This window comes from Diadema antillarum, unplaced genomic scaffold, assembly GCF_040938485.1.
Source record: "Diadema antillarum isolate AM-2024a unplaced genomic scaffold, OU_Dant_1.0 seq00000481_RagTag, whole genome shotgun sequence".
NCBI lineage: Eukaryota > Metazoa > Echinodermata > Echinoidea > Diadematoida > Diadematidae > Diadema > Diadema antillarum.
Genome location: NW_027271445.1, coordinates 3,740,095 through 3,752,554, shown reverse-complemented (window position 1 = coordinate 3,752,554; position 12,460 = coordinate 3,740,095). Strand labels below are relative to the sequence as shown.

General features: G+C 40.5%; 1 protein-coding gene across 1 annotated transcript in view; it reads right to left on the bottom strand.

Moving 5' to 3' along the window:
- LOC139733532 (protein cycle-like) overlaps positions 1–5,176 on the bottom strand; it is a 54,879-nt gene extending 49,703 nt beyond the window's left edge. Inside the window, exon 1 of the mRNA XM_071644342.1 lies at positions 4,697–5,176. Coding sequence (XP_071500443.1) covers positions 4,697–4,703 — 7 coding nt within the window. The 5' untranslated portion in view covers positions 4,704–5,176. The remainder of the gene's footprint in view (positions 1–4,696) is intronic.
- Between the last annotated feature and the right edge of the window lie 7,284 nt (positions 5,177–12,460).

Below are 12,460 nucleotides of genomic sequence, written 5' to 3'. Positions count from 1 at the left end.
ACTACATTTACACACCCCAAATTAATGGGTTTTGTGTAAATCAATTTGGCCAAGTGATGAAAAAAAAAACCTGTTTATTTGTGTGTTGGGACAGAAAACAATTGTTCAGTCTTGCTAATTGAATCATGATGCACTTTAAATCACTCCTGCTTATCTATTTTTTCTATCTTGTGATATTTAGCCCTACCATGGTCTGTGTGAATGGCACACAGAGATTTTAATTAATGCAACTTGCCACAGTACACACATCTACTCATACATTGTACATATGAATGCCCAGATTCATGTTGTGGTCATTGTTAATTTTGTTGGTATTCTTTTTTTAAACTCTCACACTAGTTTGTTATAAACAGCATTTGTGAATGGTGGCAAATAAAATTTTTGCATCTTTGGAAAAACCAATAACTCTTGTGTGCTAATGCAGCTAAGATCAACAGACTGGCTCTCTTTAACCCACTGAAGACAGAGTGGTTTTGCTACAACAGGCATTCCCCATAGACACCTGCCTGAGTATACTTGGGACTCGTCCTCAACAGGTTACAGTAAGTGTAGCACACTTGCAAGTTCTCTTCAGTAGACACACTTTTTCTCATTGAATGAAAACCAAGGGTGATCAAGAATACCTCTTGAGGCTACAGCTATCAGTGTAATCACCTCATTTATCATCAGTGATTACACACTGCCCCAGCTGATATAATCTGTCTTACTGTCTCACAAGTGACTATAGAGAGATTCACTCAAGATATACAGCCTTTTCTAAGTACTAGAGTTTCACTGATATCTGTCACGATGACAACTGTTCTAATATTGAACAGGTTCTACATTTCTTGTCAGTCAGAACGTATAGTACGATCCGCCATCGATCCTTTACAGTACTCTCTGCTTTAATGTAGTAGCATTTTTCACCCATTTAACCAAAAAGCATGATAATTTATTCAGAACACAGACGCCACATACTTGTTACTACTGTAAAAGTGGATATTTTTACGTACCTAATTTCACGTGCTTGGCCAGGCAAGAAGAGTTTCATGTGTTTTTGATTCCGCAGAATCAAGACATTGTACTTACCGGAACATATGTCGAAAGCAAAAATATTCGCGTGCTTGAATTTTCGCGCTACTTTCTGGTTGCGTGAAATGCGCAAACATTTCAAAACCGCGAAAATTTTCACTTTTACAGTAATCACATACCTCTCATAGACTCTGCATCAAGACTCACAGCACAGTGTGACACCTGTACAATCATACTGTCTGTCACTGGGTAGACACTACATTGTACATGCTCAATAATTCGGCATTTCTAACTTTCTTGATTGTTTGTGCACATGTACAATGTACAGATTTATACACTATCTTGGAAAGCTGTTGTTGTTTGTCAGACTTAAACATTATATTCAAACTATCATTACACTGTACAAACTTCATTGTTAACAAATCACTTGTTATGTCTCCAACAACGGTAAATTGTTGTTGTTGTTGTTGCTGTTGTTATTGTTGACGTTTGCATCTGTCTTGTGAGACTATAGGCCTACTGTTCACGAGGGTTTAATTTTCGCGAATTTAACAACATGTGAAAATGTCACCATTATGCTAAGGTAGTAGTACCCTTTAATAGAGGCCTCTGTGTCAATTTGTGAAAACATCGCGCGAAAATGTCCGTGACCTCCTCATTCATGAAAATACATGTACATTGTATCTGTACGCAAAAATAACAGCGTATACAGTGCTTTGTACACCCTGTATAGGAACACCAATTCATTTCTTGATGCATTTCCTGTCTGCAGGATGTATACTATTGTCTCGTTTCACAGAAAGATGGATGAACACATACAGTAATGTGAGAGTGCAACAGTAGAGGTGCAACACATTTTGAACAGGGTACAATCATTAACATTGGTTAAACATGCACAAAGCCCAAAGTGCATGTTGCACGCCATTGTGAATACACTGTACCTGAGCTGCATTACATCTCTACTATGTATTCTACTAATGTCACGAATCTAAAATCTGTGCATTAATCATTTTATAAATTTGGACTCTGAAGTACCATATAGAATACTGTGTCAGTTGGTATCAAAATTTTTTACTTTCAATACGGGGCTGCTTTCTGACTGGCCAGACTGATAACTGTGTGAACCAGAGTGACTATGTACAATGTATGGGATTCATATTGTGCAATGCACTTTATGTAGCGTTACCCGCCTAGCACCTATGGACAGAGCATTTTTTGGTGAAATTTAGGCCTACTTTTATTAGGGCGTTGAGCGCGATGCGCTTTGTCATCCCCTTCAAAATTCATGCACAAGTTGCGAGTTCACAAGTCATCTTTGACCTACGTCTCTATGCATTTACAGAGCATAAAGCTACTTAAAAACATTATTTTTACAATAAGAGAAATCTATATTATTTTTTATACATATGATATCACGGAAGTCACAATTTGGTTGCAAAAGCGCTAGCATTTTCAAATAAACTTACGACTATCAGATGCGTTCAGTGCGTGTTGGGCAATGGGCAAACGTAAGACGCGTGTTTGGTCGAAAAGCGGACCCACAATTTTGGTTTAAAATCTCCTTTCAGGCATTTTCGCGGGTTCATCCCGGGAACAAATCCCCATAAATTTATAAATTTGGTATCCAGCTTATATGAAAGCTTGTAGTGGTATCATTCTTCTCGTCCTATGCTGAGTTCAGATATCATGATGTATTGCTACCTTAATTCAGATTTAAGCCTAAACGTCGCTATAACTCAGCTGCTCCGTTGACTGTAAAACTCACCTGGCTGGTGTAGGAGGATTCAATGGTGCTGACTCCAAAAATAGCATTGGTTTTTCGCTTATTCAACGGGATCAACCCGCGAAATAATGATTAAGATACCCTTGTCAGCATAGCATCAGCGAACTAAGCGAGGCGGGGCCTACAAGTCTTAGACACATACCCGTAGTTTACACGCCATGACCCGTGGTTATGGCGCGCACTTACGCGAAGCTCCAGAACAGTCGAGTCAGTTTTGCATGCATAACATACGATGTTCAGCCTCCGCACAGCATAGCGCACCGCCGGTACGTAACGTGAGTACATACATGTGCGCATCTCCACGCAATCTGTAGACCAAAAGCTATAGCAATGCACGTGCACCACTAGCACTACTGTGTGTGCTTTTACTCTGCCGCGCTGTTGGATCGTACCGACGTTTATACGTACATTGTACTGCATACAGGGTCATAGGACTCATAAACACGTCTACAAATCGGTCTGTGGCCAGGAATATGTTCCGCAGAGACTACACTGTACGTCTATCTTCACGGAATCCTTTCTCATGGAAGAGAACCGTGAATGTCAAAATGAGTAAAAATTCCTCCGGACCAAGAAATTTTTCTGTATACGACCTCGGTTGCTCACTTTTCGTGTTGTATTTACCCAGCTGCTAGTATGTCAGTAGTTTAATAGCGCAATAGCGCAGTACCATGCATGCATTGCTGGCATGTATACACAATATACATCGGGATCGAAGCGGGCCTCACAGCTAGCTGGGTAGGTGTGTGCTAGCTGACAAGGATGCGCGCTTAGCCTTAGAAACACGCACGCTTTGAATGTGATAAATGCAGTGAATAGCACTGCCCACTGGATACGCTTGACAGTCAATTTTCATTACGCTTGCGACCCACTTTTTCGCCAAGGTTTTAACAGCGTGAGGATGAAAAATACCTCATAACTTCACCGTTATTTATGATTATGGTGAGAAATTTTGCACATCACATGTATTAATGTTAACTATGGACATTATGGATGGTATGTTTTTGGGTGAAATGACATGTATTTCTCCAGTTGCAAAAATCTGCCAGACGCCCTATAATTATGCCCCTCCTTCGTAGGAGTGGATTCCGTGAAGCCTGACCTGCTAGGCAGCCGCAGAATCTCTGCTAACTACATTGTAGGTTCTATCCAGGGCAGGGGTCGCACTTAACTTCTTCTTTTTTTAACTAGCCAGGAGGACTACTTACTAACTTAGAATCAATTTTGACACTGAAGCAATATTTTGACTAGCCAGACAGACTTGTAACTTCAGAATTTTATGATTTTTAGCTAGTCCGACGTGATTTCAGGTGACCAATGGCCAGCCGACCATCGCTAATTTCGAACCCTGCTATCCCCAATCAATGACAAAAAAGATACAGACCAGATAATTCATGCCTGGTCAAGACTCAAGACAAGTGTTTAAACCAAATTTATAACACCAAAGTATTTATTATTATGCAGGTCTGAGCTATAGTATCAGACATAAATTTAATGTTATTTCCTTATAGATAATCCAAATCGGTGCAAATTTAATTGCACTGCACTGAGCGTTGCTGAGTGACCAAGTTTTTCTACGGCCGGTGATCGTGAGACAGCCCTGGGTCGAGACAGAGCCGTGTGCATTCAATATGTAGGTAATTTCTCTTCAGGGGTCCCACACTTTACAGTCCCAAGAATAGGCCTAACCTACAGTTAAAATAACAGTGACTAAACTTTACTAGGCCTAAGTTGTGGTTAAAAGTTTACAGTAACTACCTCCCCGCTCTGACGTATAGCCACCGGCACCACTGGCACTGCACTGCCACTGACTGGCACTGGCACGCCACGCAAACTGTCATCCGTCACATGAATAACATCTGCACAGAATGTAGGAGGATTCTACATTGTCATTAAATTTACCTGACATGTCGGCGACTCTAAACTGAGGCTTTAGCCGTCACTATCTTCTCAGCTCAGCAAAATATGATCTGTGTTGATTTATACGCCTTCTGAATCCGAGTGTGACGGCACTGCAGATTTTCTGCTGGCTCTGCTCTGTCTGCTGCTCTGTGACTGTGGTCTGGTGTTAATTCCTCTGTTTTCCTCGTCTACACGTCATGGTTGATTTCTTCTTTGAACTTGAAGATTTACTTGGACGTACTTAAAGGTCGAGAATACCTGCAATAGCACGAAAAGTGTGAGATTTAGAGTTCATACGCGCCTGTATGTCCAAAAGATACTCAGGCTCCTGTTCAAAATATATCACAATCATGTAATTTACCTTCGGCTCAATACGTGTCGTATGCATGTTATAACGTACGTGTACAGCAAGTACCAGTAACTACACTTTTTTCTAAATCCGCTTGTTGCTCAGCCAGCGCACAACGTTCAAGATCCCCATAGAGGATACACGGTTGGTATCCATTTTGCGTACTGTCATGTGTCTTTCTCACTTCTGTAAACTGTCCGAACGGACGCGCACGAAGCACAGCGCAGCTAGCTAGCATAACAACAAGGCTGCTCATCTGACCCTCAGAAAGCGATCTGACCCTGGGAAGGACGACGTACAGCTATTTCGGTGCGTACAGTACGCACGGGCGGCGGAGGAAGGCAAATCGTAAAAATCTCCTCTTCTCTTCGTACATTATACTGCCCTCTAGTGCTAAATAACAACGTACTAGAGTATCTGTTCAGCTCGGTGACTACGTATACAAGGATTAATGAACTGGTAACTCCTTGCTATATAGTAGGCCTACTCAGTTTGTTAATGTATCACGAGAAATTACTACGAGTACTCAAGTAAGCCAGTCAGTTCGTATAAAATAGTTCATGTACACGTTGGTACATTAATGACCTTTCTTGATTAGGCACTTCACTCATTTTCAAAGCGGCTTAATGCATAAGCTTGCCCGACATAACAATATTATTGAATTCGTGTTCAAACAAAGAATGTGTTTAGACCAGCAGGTGACCAGGGGGGCATTTCATGAAGGAACTTGTCGGATAACATATCTGACAAGTCAATTATATCCGACAAGTTTTGAGAAATTCTTTAGTCTGATTGGCTGATTTCTCTGAACTTGTCGGATAGGCCCTATTATTGACTTGTCAGATATTTTATCCGACAAGTTCCTTCATGAAATGCCCCTTCATGAAACATTTTGTCCTACAAGTTGTCGGACAAATTGGGCTCTCAGCCAATCAGATGCAAGGATTTCAATAGCTTGTAACAGTTTGTCAGAAAAATATCCGACCAAAATGCTTCATGAAATGCCCCCAGAATAGTCCGTCAGTTGACATTTTACCAGACGTCCATTTACTGTTTTGTATATTGAGTGGAATAACAACTTTTTCTTTTGATATTTCCAAATGCCAAGCTTGTTGTCAGGTGGATGTGCTAGCTAGCACAATTTAGATAAGGATCACAAGTCGTGAGTAATCATCATATCACAGATGCTTTTCTCAGTGAATTAACAAACCAAAATGCCCGTTGGTACAAATTACCTTTTTCTGCTCAAGCGCAAAGTGGAACTAGGAACTGGTCTATTATCATTGTACAGTACGTCTAAGATTACTGAAATAGACCGTCCTCCCATTGTACTGATAGGAGGCAGTGAAGGGGATAGAAAATGAAACAATATAATATTGACAAGAATCACAGACATAGGTATAATTTTCGCATAATGCCCATTGGCACGATCTTTTTTTTTTCCTTATCTCGCCAATCATTACTGTATTTGAAGAGTTTGTTTGCAAAAACCGATAAGTCCATTTTTGAAGATTTTGAAGTCATACGGTCTATGTCATAAAGTACAAAATAACACCTTTTAAATGATATATTGGCACTACATAATAAAGGTAAATTTTTGAAGTTATGGTCAATTGAAGCAGAAATTTTCTTATCATTCTCTTTATTTTTCTTGACCTTTAATCGCAAATATCTCCATTTGGCAAAAATGGACTTATCGGTTATTGCGAACAAACTCTTCATTTTTAGCTATAAAACGTACAGTGATATTATAAACCAAAACATAATAGTATATAGGCCTAGAGATAAGAATTTAGAATAATGTAGATTACAGTTTCTAGAGATTTAGACGGCGATTAAATCTATAGGTAGGGACCTATTATATATACCTTGATTCAGGCCACATGATTTGCCTGCGGGGGGGGGGGGGAAGGGTCTGTATGAGCGCACACGTACGTCACGAGTTCGACACCCACGAATCATATTCTATAGCCCACCGTAATACATCCCATGAGTCATACAGCCCATTAGTTATAGAGCCCTGGAGTCCACATCGGCCCTTGAGTTTAACACAATAGGCAAACAAGGCCCCATGCCCGTTATAGACATAGGCCCCATGTTGTCGCCGAACCCGTGAACTGTTTTCACCTAGTAGTTAAGTGTTGAGCTCAATAACATGTATCGTGTGTGAATTTCAATCTCAATTCAATAGTCTATTCATTTCCATCAAAGAAGGAAAAGAAAACATGATTCAAAGCGATGTCGCTATTATTGTCAATTTGACTTTCATTAATCTGATGATATAGGGCCTACAGTTCGTCGAATACAATATGAAATAGGCCTATATTATTATGCACGAATGATATCGCAAAAAGAAACACTAGTGCTCACTTTGTCATGTATGCTAATGAAAAAGTGTAATAGATCACAAGTAATCATAATGAATCATGGATTTTTTTTTTCAGTGTGGAACTTGTGCATGGGCTGTATACAACTCATGGGTGTCGGTTTTGTTTGATAACCCCATTTGTCCATGCAGCAATGATTAAAAAAAGATAGTCACATTGATCTGTAATAAATTATAATGTAATGAAGAGTTTAAAGGGATAGTACAGTATTGATGGAGATGAGAATTGAGCTTTTAACTTTTTGTGAGATAACAAGAAAATACTTGTGATAATAGTACAGAGCATACCATTTTAAGAGGAATTCAAAGTTTATTTGATGAAAATCGGGTTTGGAATGACTGAAACAGCCAAAAACAAAATAAAACCAAAGCATTCGTAATGAAGTGTGGGTCCCACACTTTATTAGAATTGCTTTTTTTTTTTGATATCTCAGCCATTTCAAAACCAATTTTTATCAAATAAACGTTGAATTCCTCATAGAATTACATTCTCTCCCATATTTCATAAGAAGTTTCTCATTATTTCACCCAAAAATGTTAGAAACCCAAAATTAAGTCTCAACCAAAACTGCATGATCCCTTTAATGCAAAAACAGAAGAATGATCAATCCATTTTTATCAATTTGAGATATTTTGAGATTACCACTAAAAAAAAGAACATAGCCAAGATGTTAAATGATGGTTTTAAAGGAGTCGTATTTAAGTTCTTTTAGTTGAGACCTAATTTCAGGTGGTGAGATAATTAGAAGCCTCTTATGAAAATGAAAGAGCATGCAATTCTATGCCATCAGGAATTCAACGTTTATTTGATAAAAATTGGTTTTGAAATGGCTGAGATATCCAAAAACGAGCGATTTTAATAAAGAGTGGGACCCACACTCTATTACGATCGCTTTGTTTTACTTTGTTTTTGGATGTTTCAGTCATTCCAAACCTCATTTTCATCAAATGAACTTTGAATTCCTCAAAATGGTATACTCTGTACAATATCATAAGTGTTTTCTTGGTATCTCGTAAAAAGTTAAAAGCCCAATTCTCATCCCTAAATACATCTTGTTTAACGAGTGCGGTATCATTGAAAGGTTTTCATTCTTTTCTATATTGGGAATGAATTTACGGATCCCACAAGACCGACACCAACGAGTCACATAATTATACAGCCCACGAGTTCGACATTGAAAACAGGTCCATGAGTCATATCTATTACCAAGAGTTTGTTCGCAAAAACCGATAAATCCATAATTGCCAAATGGAGATATTTGCGATTAAAGGTCAAGAAAAGTAAAGAGAATAATAAGAAAATTTTTGCTTCTTTTGACCATAACTTCAAAAATGTATACTTTTATATGTAGTGGCCAATATACCATTTACAAGGTACGTATTATTTTGTACTTTATGACAGAGACAGTACTAAGTACTTCAAAATCTTCAAAAATGGACTTATCGGTTTTTGCGACCAAACTCTTCATATACAGCTCACGTCAATCATACAGCCCATGAGTTCGACACTATAAAAAAAGCCTACGAGTCTGACAGGTACATACAACACGGGGCTTTTAATAATGTGTCGGTCTCGTGGGCCTTGTTAGCTTTAGTGTCGAACTATAGAGTGGGCTGTATTCGTGAGTTGTATAAACTCATGGGCTGTATATTATGACTTCAGGCTATTCCAAAGTTTTGGGCCCACGTATGAAAGAGCACGATCCCCAAATAATATTATGCTTGATTCGAGGTTCGAGTTCGATGAACGGAGATTTCTTGGTGGTTGGTGAAGATGAAGAGTATTTTGAAAGCAGGCAGGGGCATTTTTGTTGCAATGAATGGTAGACAAGAAGAAGAGTCTTGAAGTTTGTTTTTTTTTTCAAGTTGTCTTGAAGGGTCTTGAAGTTGATACGTTTTTCTCATACAGGGAGCCAGTGTAGGGACCGAAGTATTGGGGTACTTACTAGCATGGGCGTCACCAGGGGGGGGGGGGGGGGGGGGGGGTGCGTTGGGTGCGAACGCACCCCCTTCAGATCCTTAAAAAAAAAAAAAAAAAGAAAAAAGAATAAATCAGTCTGCGAGCGACCTCAACGGCGGACGCTAAATAATTACTCTTTTCTAATTTTGTTTATATTTTGCACCAGGGACACACACACACACACACACACACACACACACACACACACACACACACACAAATCAATTCGCACCCCTGTTTCTGGCAGCACTGATTTTGTACATATCTATCAGTATTCTACAGTGTTTACTATTTATCGACCGTACTGTACATCCGTACGATACGGAGCACTTATACACGTTTGCCCCATCCCACATAATCATAATATCCGCGATGAAAAGATTTTCTTGCTTTTTTTTAGAATTCAAAAAATCTGTCCAATTATTTCACCCAAAAGCAGTGGCGTAACTACGGAGCGGGGGGGGGGGGGGGGGGGGGAGGGGGTGCGCCCCCCTCCCAATCCGCTGGTAAAAAAAAAAAGACTTACCGAAATAGTATTCCTCAAGTGTTAGTAAACTGCTTTTGAATGAAAGGGTGATCAAGAAATAAGATATTTTTCTATGATTTCTTTTAACCATAATTAGATGGTATATAGTGTGAAACATTGTTGAAAAAGCCCGGACCCGACAAAAGATTGTGATTCAGCGTGATTCCTGGTTGGCATTCTGCATATAAGCAGGATGTGCGCAGTGTACTCAGTACATCCGAACGAAGAGTCGCTACAATGTTGCGCAATGTGATGTAGAATGTACACCTTTGTACCTTACGCTTCGTTATATCAAAGCTAGATCATTGATTTTGCAGTGTTGCTTTACATACTAGTCTATGTAAAAATGTCTTGCATTGCCAATAAAAAGACTTGACCTGCTAATGGGCTAATTCCTAACTTTTCCATGTACATATACGACACACACACAAACAAACACGCACAATTAGTTTAGGGGATGCTCTAAAGTGCAGATTTTGGACATCCTTTCCCCGCTTGGTCACTTCGACGCCACCTCGCTGGTCATATACCTCCCCTGGCCAGTCATGAACATAAACCCACACCCTTGACTACCAGTGGCGGATCCAGGGAGATGGGCGCACCAGGCGCACCGGGCGCACCGGGCGTCCCCCCCCCCCCCCCCTCCCCCTTTAATTTCCAAAGCGAAAAAAAAATAATATAGCTTCCAACGGCAGTTTTTGGACAGTATAAAATGTCAAAATTTTCAAGCTCGCTCGCTCCTCTCGCTCGCATTTAGTCGTAATGCCATTCTCCTGAAGTTGCTGCCAGTAATTGCCGGCAGTTGCACCTGGTGCGCCCCCCTTAATTTCCAAAGCAAAAAAAATAAAAATAAAAATAAAAAAATAGTTACAAACGGCAATTTGAGGACTGTAAAATGTCAAAATTTTCAAGCTCGCTCGCTCCGTTCGCTCGCATTAATCTTTATGCCATTCTTCTGATGTTGCTGCCAGTAATTGCCTGCAGTTCCGCCCGGTGCCCCTCCCCCCTTAATTTCCAAAGCGAAAAAATATGGCTAAGAACGGCAGTTTTTGGACTGTAAAATGTAAAATTTTCAAGCTCGCTCTCTTCGCTCGCTCGCATTTAATCGTTATGCTCTCCTGATATTGCTGCCAGTATTTGCCAGCAGTTGCGCCCGATGCGCCCCCTTAAATTCTAAAGCGAAGAAATATAGCTACAAACGGCAGTTTGTTTGTTTTTTACTGTAAAATGTCAAAATTTTCAAGCTCGCTCGCTCGCTCGATCGCTCGCTCGCATTTAATTGTTAATTGACGCAATTCTCCTGATGTTGCTGCCAGTAATTGCCGGCAGTTGCGCCCGGTGCGCCCCCCCCCCCCCACCTCCTTTATTTCCAAAGCGAAAAAATATGGCTCCAAATTGCAGTTTTGGGACTGTAAAATGTCAAAATTTTCAAGCTCGCTCTCTTCGCTCGCTCGCATTTAATTGTTATGCCATTCACCTGATGTTGCTGCCAGTAATTACCATGCAGCAGTAAGATGCGCCCGGTGCCCCCCCCCCTTAATTTCCAAAGCAAAAAAATACGGCTACAAAAGGCAGTTTTGGGACTGTAAAGTGTCAAAATTTTCAAGCTCTCTCGCTCGCTCGCTCGCATTTAATGCAATTCTCCTGATGTTGCTGCCAGTAATTACCGGCAGTTGCGCCCGTTGCGCCCCACCCCTCCTTTATTTCCAAAGCGAAAAAATATGGCTACAAACGGCAGTTTTTGGACTGTAAAATGTCAAAATTTCCAAGCTCGCTCTCTTTGCTCGCTCGCATTTGATTATTTTGCAAATTACCTGATGTTGCTGCCAGTAATTGCCAGCAGTTGCGCTCGGTGCGCCCCCCTTAATTTACAAAGCAAAAAAATATGGCTACCAACGGCAGTTTTTGGACTGTAAAATGTCAAAATTTTCAAGCTCGCTCTCTTCGCTCGCTCGCATTTAATTGTTATGCCATTCACCTGATGTTGCTGCCAGTAATTGCCAGCAGTTGCGCCCGGTGCGCCCCCTCCTTAATTTCCAAAGCAAAAAAAAATATATGGCTATCGCTACAAACGGCAGTTTTTGGACTGTAAAATGTCAAAATTTTCAAACTCGCTCGCTCGCTCGCTCGCATTTAATTGTTATGCAATTCTCCTGATGTTGCTGCCAGTAATTACCGGCAGTTGCGCCCGTTGCGCCCCACCCCTCCTTTCTTTCCAAAGCGAAAAAATATGGCCTCAAACGGCAGTTTTTGGACTGTAAAATGTCAAAATTTCCAAGCTCGCTCTCTTTGCTCGCTCGCATTTGATTATTATGCCATTCACCTGATGTTGCTGCCAGTAATTGCCAGCAGTTGCGCCCGGTGCGCCCCCCTTAATTTACAAAGCAAAAAAATATGGCTACAAACGGCAGTTTTTGAACTGTAAAATGTCAAAATTTTCAAGCTCGCTCGCTCCGCTCGCTCGCATGTAGTCGTGATGCCATTCCCCTGATATCGCTGCGAGTAATTTGTCGTTTCACACCGTCATTCCATAATCCATTCAT